The 15,015-nt window shown below is 37.3% G+C and overlaps 1 protein-coding gene across 1 annotated transcript in view; it reads right to left on the reverse strand.

Annotated features, from left to right (window-relative positions):
• Smc1b (structural maintenance of chromosomes 1B) overlaps nucleotides 1-11,444 on the reverse strand; it is a 59,044-nt gene extending 47,600 nt beyond the window's left edge. Inside the window, exons 1-6 of the mRNA XM_051160137.1 lie at nucleotides 11,262-11,444; nucleotides 9,382-9,494; nucleotides 9,092-9,295; nucleotides 5,670-5,908; nucleotides 3,207-3,465; nucleotides 2,232-2,372 (exon numbers count right to left, since the gene is read on the reverse strand). Coding sequence (XP_051016094.1) covers nucleotides 2,232-2,372; nucleotides 3,207-3,465; nucleotides 5,670-5,908; nucleotides 9,092-9,295; nucleotides 9,382-9,494; nucleotides 11,262-11,436 — 1,131 coding nt within the window. The 5' untranslated portion in view covers nucleotides 11,437-11,444. The remainder of the gene's footprint in view (nucleotides 1-2,231; nucleotides 2,373-3,206; nucleotides 3,466-5,669; nucleotides 5,909-9,091; nucleotides 9,296-9,381; nucleotides 9,495-11,261) is intronic.
• Between the last annotated feature and the right edge of the window lie 3,571 nt (nucleotides 11,445-15,015).

Here is a 15,015-nt window from a genome sequence, read left to right on the forward strand (position 1 = left end):
ATCAAGAGTGGTGGCCAAGAAAGCTGGTAGGCTAACGAACTGATTCAAACAAAAAATTTGGTGACATGGACAAGATTGGTAGCAGTAGAAATGAGAAAAAGTAATTTAAGGGATTCAATGTCAGGGACATCAGGGACCCAAGCACCCCAATGATCCCAGTTGCTTGACGAGACCAACTCCACGATAGGCTTCAGATTTTCACCCTGCCTAACTAGGCCAAGTTTCTAACAATTCCTGAGGAAAAAAAACACAAGTTATGGCCAGCTCATCAGCTTATAGAACAAAATGACTAGATACCATATTTTTATTACTTCATGGCCTTGGTAAAGAACACAGCTGGCCCCATCCAATCAAATTAAAGGCCAACTCCTGATTAAGAGCCAAAACTTCAGTGACTTAAAAGTCCCCAATAACTAAACAAACAGACAGTCCTGAATCCCCTCATATACTCTGATTCAATTCTGTTGTCACAGATCCCTCCAACTGTATATGAATTGAGCCTGTGTGCTCATTTCGGGGTCGCCCTCTACAGGAGAGAGGCAATCCTAGCATGCTAGAATAAAAACACTATGTTTTTGCATACTGCCTTGAGGTCTTTCTTCAGCAGATCACCAGAACCCTAATAGTAATCAGATTCTTTTTGTATTTTTAAGGTAAAACTAATAGTTTCCTAAAAGAGGGCTAAAGCCTAGCTCATATTTTTGACCTGAGCAACTAGTAAAACTAAACTGTCATAATTATAGAGGAGAAAAAACTGTGGAACACACTTTAGTGAGAAGATCAGAGGTTCAGTTTGGGGTCCAAGTTTGAGATGTTTGTTCAACACTCAAACTGAAGAACCTGAAGTAGCAGCTGGAAAAACACATTGTTGAAGTTTTGAAGGTCTGAGCGCTAGATGCTCAAATTGTTACTGCAGTGTTTAAATAGATCACCAAATTAATAAATAGAAGTAAAAGAAAAACCAAAGCTTAGAAACAACAACAAATTGAACTTACAGCAATACTCAGCATGCTATATACACAAATGTCAGGGCAGCTCAGAGAAGCTTCATAATGTACAATATGAACTATTATTTTTGAGCGTGCAATAACAATAATCTTATACCTAATCCCTAGGCTTTAGAAAAGGAGTCATGAAACTTTTTTTTTTTTTAAGTTTTCCAGAGTGTTTCTCTGTGTAGTCCTGGCTGTCCTGGACTCGTTTTGTAGACCACCAGGCCGGTCTCAAACTCAGAGATCTGCCTGTCTCTGCATCTGCCTCCCTGAGTGCTGAGAATTAAAGGTGTGGGCCACCACACCCAGTTGGAGTCATGAAACACTAAGAGGGAGTGACTATTGAGTTTGTCTTTCACTGTGAGTTTGACATACCTATCCTTACTGTGTACACAATTGCAAAATGTAAAGCCCAGAGAAATCTATAATTTAGTTATTTGCTGAGATTACACACAGTTAATAATCAAAAGATGAGCTGGAAGCCAAGCCTGCCTTACCCTGAGGAAGAATATAATGCCATCTTAATAGTTGTTCCCAACATAGACTGACTTGCTCCTCTTGGGCTACAGTCATTCCTCAGATATGTGGGGGAATGATTCCAGAACCCATGATTGTTAGCCTAACTTGCATATACTCAAATCCTAATGTATAACGACAGAGTATTTTCATATAATTGATATATATCTTCCTCTCTGGAAGACTTATAATACCTGACACTGTATAAATACTATATAAATAGGTTTTATACTGTATTGCTTAAAGAATAACAAAAAGTACATAAAACAATGTTCAGTAAGCATATTTTTACCATCAGTACTGCTGAACCTCAGTCAAATCCACAGCTTCAAGACCCACAGATAGAGTTAAATGTATTTAATGTCCTCACTCTCCTTATCCTCTTCCCTCTACTGAACTAAGCGCATACTCAGACCATGCTCATCACCATACACACACACAAAAACATTTCCTGAACGCGCGAACAAAGGCACTACCTACTCTAACTACAAAAGTGCATCTAAGTAAGCATCCTAAGAAAAACAGAATCCAGAATTTATTTACTATGCTTGGGAAATCAAACCAGGACATCAGTGTTCTACCACTAAGATAAACGATACCAGCCACTCAGAATTTTTAAAGTTTGTGTTCAATAGAAATCCACTTATATATTGGAAAGGTAATAAAAGGGAGTAACATCTCACTGCAAGTAATTCTAAACTATGACTATATAATCCATGGTACCTGAGTGTCTCCATGCCTCCTCTTTTCAAATGCCAGTCTTTCTTTTTCTGCTTTCTGTTCCCACTGCAGTTTTTCCAGCTGTTGTGTCATTATAGCCACCTTCCGTCTTACTTGCTCCTTAAGTTCTTTGTAACGCTCCAGCTATGTAAACAGCACCGACACATTACTAACCAAAATGAACTTATTTCTATGACATCCTGTTCTCATCCAAATCTTTTTACAAATTACATAATAACTAGTCATCTTCTCCAGTAAAATATAAGAACCTAATATGAAAATCTCTGTATTAAAAACTCTAGCTAGAACAACAAAATAATAAAGACTAACTTTATAATAAGGTCCCTGACAGAAAATCTAGAAAAAAAAGCCCATCTGGAAAAAATGGTATTTTATTGTCCAAGTCACAATTATTTTGCTCTATGTATACTGTGATACAAGATTACATAACTCAACAAAAGAGACTAATGACACTTTAATTGAAAGAATGTTTAAAAACTGAATTATACATTTTTAGTTTAGCTGTATGTTTTACTGATTAATAATTTTAATCTTAAATACTGTATAATACTATTAACTTATCACTAAACAGTTAAAACCATATTAGTTTCTCCTGTCAATTAAATCTTTTCATAGCTATATATATCTTCTCTTTGTTTATATAATAGCCAAGAGATAATTGTTTTACCTTTAAAATAGTAGCAATTACCTAACTTTTATTACAGTATAATTCCAGGTAGTAATAGGCTTTAATTAACTCATAATGTTACACCACCATCTAACTATATGAAGGAAAAATAGCTTAGTTTCAAGATTAAATTCAGATTCTGTGAACAGATTAAAGAAATTTTAATTCCTACAATTTACATTTTAGAGACAATCTCAATAAACTACCAGAGAGGTATCTTTAAATTTTTCCTAATTAAAAAGAGAAACTGAAAAAATAATGTTCCCAATTCTTTTATTTATTTTTTTTACCTGACTATTTTCCAATTCAATGTCTCGCCCTTTGTGTAAAATTTTCTCTTCCATCTGCTTTTCAAAACTTTTCCATGAGCTATCTAAATCAACCAGTTCTGCCTCTAAGGCGCGTATGTCATCCTCCTGCTTAGAGCATTGTTTTTCATGGTCTGTTTTCAATTTCTTAGACAAATCCAATTTCTTGAGATGGTGAGAAGTATTTTCTTTAGCTTTAATGTACTGAGGCCTCTTCTGATTTAAAATTGCTTCAAGAGATCTAAAAAGGAAAAATATTTTTATATTTATTTTAACATATTAAAGGCAAGTAATTAACTTATTATTTATTTTTATTTTTTAGAGACAAGGTCTCATTTGTGTAGCCCTGGCTGGACTGGAGCTAACTATGTATACGAAGCTGGCCCTGAGTGCTGAGACCTTCCTGTCTCTGCTTCCCATGTGCTGGGAATAAAAGTATGGACCAAATCATAGGCAAAAAGAAAGTAACTTTGATCAAATAAAATTCAAAATTAAATTCTAAAAATTAACTTGCAGAGATTGTTAGGTATATGGGTAGTTGCCAGAGAAAAACAGAACTATGAAGAGTCTGGGGAGGGGTTGCTGCTATTGGTGGCCATGCCCTTAATCCCAGCAAAGAGGCAGGCAGGTCTCTATGAGTTCAAGGCCATACTGGTCTACAGAGCATCCAGAGCTACACAGAGAAACTCTGTCTTGAAAACTAGCCCATTTCCTCTTGAGAAACAATTTTATACCTAGACTACAGTGCTTCTGTGTAATTATCTTCTTGTAAAAATCTATGAACTTCAAAATTACTAAGGCTAGGGGTCTAGAGAGATGGCTTAGGAATTCAGTGTTCTCAGGGAGGCTCAGATTCAATTTCCCAACACCTATCTGGATAGCTCATAACCAATCTGTAATTCCAGCTCTGGCTCCAGGGGATCTGACACCTCTGGTCTCCAGAGGCACCCATACTTAGCACAAATTCACAAATAATCTAAAATCTTCTAAAATTTACTTAAGCCACCACTTTCTCTTCTCACTCCATTAATAACATTAAACACATCTGCAATATAGTTAAGTCTTTTGTCACATTTTGCATTCTACTACATTAGTTTTTTTTTTAAAGATGTACTATTTATTTATTATCATGCATACAGTGCTCTGCCTGCATACCAGAAGAGGGCATCAGATCACATTATAGATGGTTGTGAGCCACCATGTGGTTGCTGGGAATTGAACTCAGGACCTCTGGAGGAGAAGTCAGTGTTCTTAACCTCTGAGCCATCTCTCCAGCCCCTACTACATTAGTTTTTAAATTTTTATTTACATTAAGGTTCACTCTTGGTGATTTTGACAAATTCATAGTCTAACCACTTAAAAAAAAAATAACCCTGTGCTTCCTACTATTCAACTCTCCCATCTTCTTGCATCTATAGACTATACTAATGTATTATGCTAGTTGTAGAAGAAATAGCATGAGAATATGGAAGAAAAGTACTATCTTTATAATGTATATTTGAGGTATTTCAAACTAAAATGTCCATTTAATAAAGTCAATTTCCACCAGCGACGATGATGGACACTTTGTTGTTGTTGTTGGTTGTGTTTTGGGACAGGGTTTCTCTGTATAACCCTGGCTGTCCTGGACTCACTTTGTAGATCAGGCTGGCCTTGAACTCACAGTGATCCACCTGCCTCTGCCTCCCAAGTGCTGGGATTAAAGGCGTGCGCCACCACCGCCTGACTAGTAGTGAACATTTTAATCCCAGCACTCAGGAGTCAGAGGCAGGCAGATCTCTATGAGTTTGAGGGCAGCGAGGGCTACACATTGTGTTCAAAACAAAATAATGAAATAATACAATAATAAAATACTAATTTTTGTTTTTGTGAGAGATTTTCAAAAACACAAATTTTGGCAAGTTGATTTCTAGGCCGAGAATACAGGTCAGTGGTAAGTACTTGTCTACCAAATATGAAGCTCTAAATTCAGTTCCAAGCACTGTCTCCTCAAACATACCAACTTCTAAAGTGTCAATTATATTTTCTCAGTTTACATGAAACTCAACTGTTGGACCAGAGAAATGACTCAGTGGGTAAAGATTACTTACTGATAAAACCTGAGTTCAATTCCTAGGACCTACAGAGTCAAAGAAGAGAACTGACTTCTGTCAGTTGTCCTCTGGCCTCCACATGGATGTTTTGGTAAGCATAGGCTGGTGCACAAGTACACACACACACACACACACACACACACAAATTAAACATCATAATTTTTTTGAGACAGGGTTTCTCTGTGTAGCCTTGGTTGTCCAGGACTTGCTCAGTAGACCAGGCTGGCCTCGAACTCAGAGATCTGCTTGCCTCTGACTCCTGAGTGCTGGGATTAAAGGTGTGCGCCACCACACCAAGCCATTATAAAAAATTTTAAAAGCCCAACTGCTAACATCTATTTTAAAAACTTACTTTAGTTCTTTTGCTGTTTGCTGTAGTTGCCTAGTTAACATTCCGTGATCCTTTTTCTTAGCTTTAATTATCTTTTCATGGTGAGAAAGAGTGTCTTTTACAATACTCAAATTCCTGTCCATATGCTCTAATTCAGTGTTTAGAACATTGATTTTTTCCTCATTATAATACAGTTGGAAAAGCATCAGTTGTATTTTGTTTATTTTCAATTCTTCAAGGAGACTTTGGTAACGTTCTGCCTATAAACAGACAAAAGAAAGTGAAAGCATATATTTAAGCTTCTGTTCAGGAAGTCAACTTCTGTATTAGCGCAGCATCTCTCTAATGAAATTTGTCAGAGAAAGAATTATCTCTTCCTTGATTTTTCTCTCTTTTTGAGGAAGGGACATGGTCTCATGTGGCCCAGGTAGTCTCAGATCTGCTATGCAGATGAGGATGACCCTGAACTCCCGACTGTCCTGTCCGTCTCCCAAGTGCTGCAAGTGTGTACCACCACATCCAGTCAAGAAAAAATATTCTTGAACAAAAGTAGAATTATTTGGAGGTCTCTGGATATATTTCTAAAATAAAACAACAACCATGAGATGAGCCTAGATTCATGCACTCTGTGACCAGGTTGTGACAAACAAGTGGCACCTGTAAGCATGGGTCCTCAGGAAGTTAGACAAGTCCCTTTACATTGCTGAAATCAGCTTCTTCACTGTAAGCCGAAAAGAATATTACATAAATAGATCCCCAGTCGCTTTACAGTCAATGATTCCAAGTAAAATTCTTGTTCTGAAAAGTAATTTGTACACTTTCTTTCCTGGCTTTTGTTTTGGTTTGTTTTTCAAGACAGGGTTTCTCTGTGTAGCCTTGACTGTCCTGGACTCACTTTGTAGACTAGGCTGGCCTCAAACTCACAGAGATCCACCTGCTTCTGCCTCCCCAAACGCTGGGATTACAGGTGTGTACCATCACGCCTGGCTTGAAGAATTTTCTTTTTTTTAATATGGAGTTTATTAAAGAAGCATGGGGAGAGAAGGAAAGAGGGATGGGGAGGAGTACCCCAGAGAGAAGCAGAGAGACAGAGGAAGAGAGAGGAGGGGGGAGAGAAGAGGTAAGAGGTAAGAGCAAAGAATTTCCTTAACAATTTGTGCTACCAATAAAGAAAAGAAGGGACTGAGCCACCATCTCATGAGATGAGGTCCTAGTGAACAAAGTTTCACAAGTAACTTGTAAACAGATGTCTGGCAAGGATGTTGTGAAAAAAAAAATCAGTTAGTTGGAATACTCTAATTGTCTTTATAAAAATGTTTTAAGTTTAAGCTATTTGAGTACACTATGAGTGCTATATTCTGACTTACTGATCACCCTTTTTACTAATAAGATACAGAACATATATACACTTTCACAATATAAAGAAACTGAGCAATATTCTTTTGTTTGTTTTGTTTTTTGAGACAGGGTTTCTCTGTGTAGCCTTGGCTGTCATAGACTCACTTTGTAGACCAGGCTGGCCTCGAACTCACAGCAATCCACCTGCCTCTGCCTCCCTGAGTGCTGGGATTAAAGGCGTGTGCTACCACACCTGGCTTTCAGAGCAATATTCTTAATGAGGAATACATCCAACCTTCCATTTATTACCTCAAATATTTACTGAGCGCTACATGTCAGATTCAGTCCTATGCGTTGGAAATACAGTAGAGAATGAAATTAGATTAAACCATCCCAGTTCTTATAAAGCTTATATTCCAGTTTTTCTTTTCTTTTTTTTTTTTTTAAGATTTGCTTAATTATTTTATGTGTGAGTGTTCTGCCTGCATGTACACCTGCAAACCAGAAGAGGGCGCCATATCACATTACAGATGGTTGTGAGTCACCATGTGGTTGCTGGGAATTGAACTCAGGACCTCTGAAAGAAGAGTCAGTGTCCTTAACCTCTGAGCCATCTCTCCAGCCCCCTCCAGTTTTTCTAATAAAGGGCAGAGGACTCAAAGACTACTAAAAAAGCAAACAACGTAATTTTATATAGAAGTATATGTTACAGAAGAAACTAAACTAGTGATACGATCAGAAAAAAAGAGGAGATACTAATTTAAATGGGGCACTGAATTAACAAAATGAGTAAACAGTTTTGGGAAAGCTTGAGTTGCAGTGCATCACTCATGTAAAAAAATCAGAAAAGTTTGTGAGAATCCAGCTATTTTCTCTTAAGGTAGACATTAAAGATTATAAAAAAATACAATGTTTTTATTTTACTTTGTTTTATAAGTGTAGTTATTTTTCATTAAAATGTTAGCTACATTAATATGAAATGAACTTAACCAATTAAAACTTTCTGAGTTTTAATTTAAAGTAGAATAAACTGGGCTGAAGAGATAGTTTAGCTTAATTGAAGAACACTGGCTCCTTTCCCAGTGGACTGGGGTTCCATGTACAGCTCCCACATAACAGCTCACAACAGTATGCAACTGTAGCTCCCAAGGATCCATGCCCTTGTCTGGCCTCTACATGCACCAGACACATGGTGCACATATACACATTTAGGCAAAACATGCACATAAAAAGTAATAAAGTTGAAACAAATAAAATAAAATAAACATTGGTAATGTAATTTGTTATGAAAAGCTCTAAGTGGTCCTCAATAACTTTTACAAGTCTATAAGAATCAAGATCCAAAAGTGTTGAGTACCTCACCGGGCAGTGGTGGCATACACCTTTAATCCCAGCACTCAGGAGGCAGAGGCAGGCAGATTGCTGTGAGTTCCAGGCCAGCCTGGTCTACAAAGCAAGTATAGGACAGCCAAGGCTACAAAGAGAAACCTTGTTTCAAAAAACCAAAACCAACCAAAGAAACAAACAAAATGCTGAGTACCTCTGCTGTAGTGTTTTATATGGCAGACATGTTTTTTTTTAAAGTTTATCTTGTGGCAACAAGATGGGACACCAGTTAAGTATGCTTGTTGCCAAGCCAGATATTCAATTCCAGGGATCATGTAGTGACTGAATCCTGCAAGGTATCCTCTAACTACCATAAATGAACCTGAACATGTGAGCAAATGCATACACGCATGTGCGCGTGTACACACACACACACACAAAATGTTAAAAACTATCTTTTTTTAAATTGCTACTGAATGCTAGACTTTGTTTCATATCACTGATGGAATCTTTTAGTAGAGCAAAGCCAATAAAGTGGGGTTTTTTGTTTATTTTTAATTTTTCAATTTCTGAGACAGACTTTTTCTGTGCAGCCCTGATTGTCCTGGAACTAGCTCTGTAGACCAGGCTAGCCTCAAACTAAGAAATCTGTCTGCCTCTGCCCCCAAATGCTGGAATTAAAAATGTGAAGTACCATGCCTGGCTAATAAATTTTAATGGATTTTTCTTGTTATGTACTTATGTACTTATTAACTGGTGACAACTTCAGGCCACCTTACCTCTTCTTTCTCTATTTTTGCATGCTTCCGTTCCGCAGCTACATTTTTTTTCCTGTTAAAATGAAATTGTGCATCTTCTTCAGCTTTTTGTAACTGCTTTTTCTTTGCCTCATATTCTTCTACAAACTCTCCTGAAGTACTGATTTCTTCAAAAAACTGGGTTCTCTCTTTGGGCTTTTTCATGGATATTGACTCTACAGTTCCCTATTAGCAAGAGTAAAGCACAACAGTATGTAAAACGTGGTAACATGTTTTTAAAATGAGTCAAATAAATGAGTACAACCACTTACCTGAAACACTAGACAGTTCTGTGCTTTGACTATTATGCCTATCTTTTCTAACTCTGCTACATACAGAGAACGACTCACAGGCTTATCCCCAAAATGAAATTCTGAACATCCCCCTGAAATAAGCAAAATAAACTGTTACAAAATGTTTTTATTGAAGTGGCTGGCTTTCCAGTAATATAACCAATACAACTATAAATAAGCTCATTTAATTACTCAACAAACAATATATATTATATGCTAAAGATTAGTTCACAGTAGTAACAGATTAAAAAGAGCTTGATCTGGGCCAGCCCCGATGGCACACGCCTTTAATCTCAGCACTCAGGAGGCAGAGGCAGGCAGATATCACTATGAGTTCAAGGCCAGCCTGGTCTACAAAGTGAGTCTAAGACAGTCAAGCTACAAGAAACTCTGTCTTGAAAAAACAACAACAACAAGAGGTTGATCTCAAAGAGTCCATATCACAGAGATATAAGCGAACTATTTAAATAAAATAAATACAATGTGAGACAGTGGTAACTGAAAGGAGTGAAATAAATGGACTGGAAGGAAGGATGAGGTGTTTCTGCCTGCAGGGAAGGTATTACAAATCTTTGTTTTTGTTTTCAAGACAGGGTTTCTCTGTGTAGCACTAGCTGTCCTGAACTTGCTTTGTAGACCAAGCTGGCCTCTGCCTCTGCCTCCCTGAGTGCTGGGATTAAAGGTGTGAGCCACCACACTCTGCAGGCATTACTAAATTTTATTACAGTGAAGAAAAGAATGTATTGAAATAGAGAATTCTGAGTTAAAAAGCTAAAGGCTATGTATGGTGACATGGCCTATAGTTCCAGCATCTGAGGAGGATCATTTGAGCTTGTGTTAACAACGCACTGAGAGTCCATCACAACCAATAAATGTCCAAAAGGAAATGAGAAAACTGTCCAATGAGGACTCCAAATAATTAAATGCAAAAATACTTAAATCACATTTCTAATACACACACACACACACACACACACACACACACACAAATGTAATTTAAGTTAGTAATACAGTTTTCATACTTCAGAAATGTAGTCAAGTCAGACATGGTAGTGCGTGTGTGCAATGCCTACACTTGAGAGCCTGAATAGGATTGTTAGTTAAAGGTTAGCCTGAACTACATACCACGGTCCTGTCAAAGGGAGTAAAGGAGGGAAAGAGGGTGAGAGTGCATATTTTAGTAAAATAGAAAGAAAACAGCAACAAGTAAAAATAATAAAATAAAGTCTGAGCATGATATATTTACTACAGATGAGCCATAACAGTTTATTAGAGTAACACAGGGAATTCATGAATAAATAATAATAAACATTTTATTCAAGGAGCTCCTAGTTGTATATAAGACAAAAATAAACATGTAATTACTAAGAAAACAAACACAGAGAAGCTGAGAAAAGAGTTTTATGATGTCTCAGATATATCTTAGAGGTAGGTTCCCTCCTTCATCTTAAGCAAATGTCCAAGTATAAAAATGTTACTTGATGCTGGGCATGGTGGCACATGCCTTTAATGCTAGCACTCAGGAGGGAGATCTCTGTGAGTTTGAGGCCAACTTGGTCTGCAAAGAGAGTTCCAGAACAGCCAATGCTACACAAAGAAACTCTGTCTCAAAAACAAAACAACAAATGTTACCTAAACAGAAAGAGTACTGAATAAGTGAGTGTGCTTAAGCAAAAGTCTTAATAGGAAATAAAACAGGTTCTGTTTATTTGCGTCTAAGAAAAAGAATCTGGTACTCATTATGCCAGTGATTGATAAGTCCCAGACTTCAAAGAAAGAACAGTCAATCAGATCCTGAACTAAAATTTACACACACACACACACACACACACACACACACACACACACACACAATTTACCTCGGATAATCCTTGTGAATGTTATCTCTTCTCCACTGTCTTCTACATATATAATTTTTACACTTGCAGAAGAAGAAACAGGTTTTCCAATGTGTGCTCCATGTATAAGTTCTTGAATACTTTTTACTCTTAAATTTGTTGTTTTTTCTCCCATTACAAAACTAAGTGCATCCATTACATTAGATTTTCCTGAAGAAAATAGGGTTAAAAATTCATTCTTAAGACCAAAAAACCTGAAAGTAAAAGAAATCATACCAACAATAGACATGAAATATAGCCAATATGCAAGTCTCAGAAGTCTTGTCTGGTCAATGTTCAAAGTCTATGTGACTGAAAAACTCCAGGGAAGTGGATTGTGTCTTCCCTGTAACTGTGGCAGAGAGGTGTGAATGTAAAAATATAAACACATGAACCAAAACTGACTAATTAATTAAGTCAAATTAAACAAAACAAACATGGATTGCGGCTCTCTCCTACTACTGGGTATCACACCAGGGCAAGTCACCTACCATCTCTATTTCAGACACTCCCATTTTACAGAGAAATGATGACATAAATATTACAACAGCACAATACCACTCTATACTTTAAAAAATTAAAAAAACTAAATGCTAACTGAATGTAAAATCTTCTCAAGGTACAAACTAAGACTGCTAGAATCTTCATGATTTTATACTTGGATCTGGGAAGGTTTCCACAATTTCTTGGTAAGAATGGCTCATGTTGCCTAAACTTGGTGAGATATAACTAGGATTAAACTTGTGCTTCCTGCGGGCGTGGTGGCGCACGCCTTTAATCCCAGCACTCAGGAGGCAGAGGCAGGCAGATCGCTGTGAGTTCAAGGCCAGCCTGGTCTACAAAGCAATTCCAGTACAGCCAAGACTACACAGAGAAACCCTGTCTCCAAAAACAAAAACAAAAAAACATGTGCTTCCTTCTAGGAGTCTGGAATTTTGTATGTGCTAGGTTAAAGGTGTGACTATTTCCCAATAAAAACCCTGTGCACTGAGTCCGTCAGCTTCCTTGGTAGGTGACATTTCAACATGAAAACTTACTGCTGAAGGAATTTAGCTTTTCCCACTGTGAGCTTGCTTTATACCTCTCAACTGTAGTGCATAAAAACCCTGAGTAAACTATATGCCAAACACTGAAGGATCTCCTAGTAAACTATCAAACCAGAGGGTAGTCTTGTTGCAGATCTCCAATCCCACTGGTAGATTTGCTATAAAAGGAATGTTAAAGGTGAGTCTCTTCTATCAAAACTGTAAAACTTGTGTTTCAGCTATCTGGGGATGTGCACACCTTTAATGTCAGCACTTGGGAGGCAGAGGCAGGCAGATCTCAGTGCGTTTGAGGCTAGCTGGAGGCAAGCTCCAGGCCAGCCAAGGTTACATAATGAGACCCTGTCTCAAAAAACTAAAAGAAAAAAACTTTGTGTTTGAAACAAGGAATTCAAATATTTATCATCCTCAACCCCCACCAAGTATATCCTTTCCTATAGAAAGGCTCTGTTATATTCCTGGAACTTGAGCAAATTAATTGGCTGATTGCTTCCTGCTTTTCTTCATTTCTTTTTCCTAATTCTTTTTAAACTAGCCAATTGCCAAACACTTGGAGGTTAGACCTTAGCCAATGTGAAAAAGATTCAGATTCCACCTGCTTTAAAAAACAAAACAAAAATACCACCACCAATAACAACAACTGCATTTCCAGTCTCAGTGAGCTTGTCCTTCCAAACACAACCTCATCAAGACACTTATCAAGATATTTCAGTTGGAGTGGTGGCTTCATTTTTTGTGACACCAAACTCATTTCTAACATTACCCAACTATAAACCCATAGCTATAATTTCAAGGTACAATATCAGTTTAGTTACTACACAAACAATTTGAATTTCCAGTGCCAGAAGGTAATGTAAACAACAAGGAAAGTGTTTCCCACTACAGAAATATAAGTGGTTTTAGAGGGGCAGTCTTTCTAAAAAGAACAATGGACTTTTAAAAATGCTGCACAAACAGCATGGCAGTGGTGGAACACGTCTTCAATCCCAGCACGTGGGAGGTAGAGGCAGGCAGATCTGAGTGCGATGTTAACCTAGTTTACAGAGTTCCAGGACAGCCAGGGCTAAAACAAAGAAAGCCTGTCTTGAAAACTAGACAGACAGGTAACAGACAGATAGATACTGAATGAACTAACCAAGCCAAGAGACTGAGAATATTCTGGAAGAGCTATAATTTAGGCTATGATCACTCAATAAATATGAGCCAAGACTTGAAAACTGTAAGTTACACTACTTTTCTCTCAATCTTTTTATTCCACCTATCAAAACGTAACTCTGGCTGGAGAGAGAGCTCAGTGGTTAAGAGAGCCACCTGTTCTTCCAGAGGTCCTGAGTTCAATTCCCAGCAACCACATGGTGGCTCACAGCCATCTATAATGAGATCTGATGCCCTCTTCTGCAGATAAAGCACTCATATACAATAAATAAATAAATCTTTAAAAAACATAACTCCGTACCTCTCCTTTTTGCCTTTCCTTTCCTAGTTCAAATTCTTAAACACCTTTTTTGTTGGACTCTTCAGTCTTTGATTTCTTAGTCCCTTAAAACATCCTTTTATCCTACAAATATTTGCTGAACATGTCTTTACCAGGCTAAGTACTGGGCTTAAAAGCAGTAAAACACAGGTTTGCTCTATCAAAATTTAATGGAGGTTAAAAAAATAACTTAATAGAGGTCATTGAATTTTGGACTATTCTCATAACTAGATGCTAGAATATGAGACCAAAGAAAATGGAATAATTCATGTAAATTCCACACAATTATACTGAACTTTTAAGGAGCAAGTAAATCGCCACATAGACTGGCTTGTCCTGAAAGCAGGGACAAAACTTAAAAACACCAATTAGGAACAACAGCTAATTATAGTCCAATCTACCTCAGCTGGGTATATGGAAAGTAACCTATCACAACTTGATATTGGCCAATCCATTTTTATTTTATTTTATAAAAGCCAACCATTCTATTATTCCTAGTAGAATACTTATTCTGCTTCATAGAATGAGGTGTTGTCTGATGCTCGAATCACAAAAAGGTCAATTATCATTTTAAATTTTGTAATTTTTCTTTTCACTGCTCCAAAGTGCTTACAGTGGGAGAATGTGATCAATTTGTTGAGCCACATTTGGTACTGAACACCTGACACCTGTTTTTTATTTTTTGCAACACTTCTGGGAAATTGGTATGTGCATTTTATAAATGAAAAGGCACAAGTCAAACATGTTTCGGAGTTATATATTTGGTTCCCAAATACATGCTGTTTCCAATAAATGTAAGAAATTATAATATATTTGTTGACACAGTGTTCTTATGGACTGTGTACAGTTTACCCTTGTTCATTCAAATGCTGATTTCTCTACCCCACTATCTGGATCAATCCGGACATTGCATTGTGATATTTATTCTAAGAATCTCCAGTTTCAAGTTTGTGTAAACATGTCACCATCTGTTCTCTGTGTTGCCTATAAAACAAACTAGCCAATGCTGAGCAATAACAGAGAATAAGGTAGGACATCCTGATCCAGTGATGGGGGAGAAAGGGAAGGAAAGAGGGGATGGAGCCATGAGAAGACTGGGAAACATCAAGAGAAATGAGCCGGGCCTAGGAGATGATTTAAAAGCAAGTATAAAGTAGGAAATCAGAATGAGAGGAAATTATACTAGCATGGAGGCTTAGGACGGAGTAATTATTGTGCA

This window comes from Acomys russatus, chromosome 17, assembly GCF_903995435.1.
Source record: "Acomys russatus chromosome 17, mAcoRus1.1, whole genome shotgun sequence".
Lineage (NCBI taxonomy): Eukaryota > Metazoa > Chordata > Mammalia > Rodentia > Muridae > Acomys > Acomys russatus.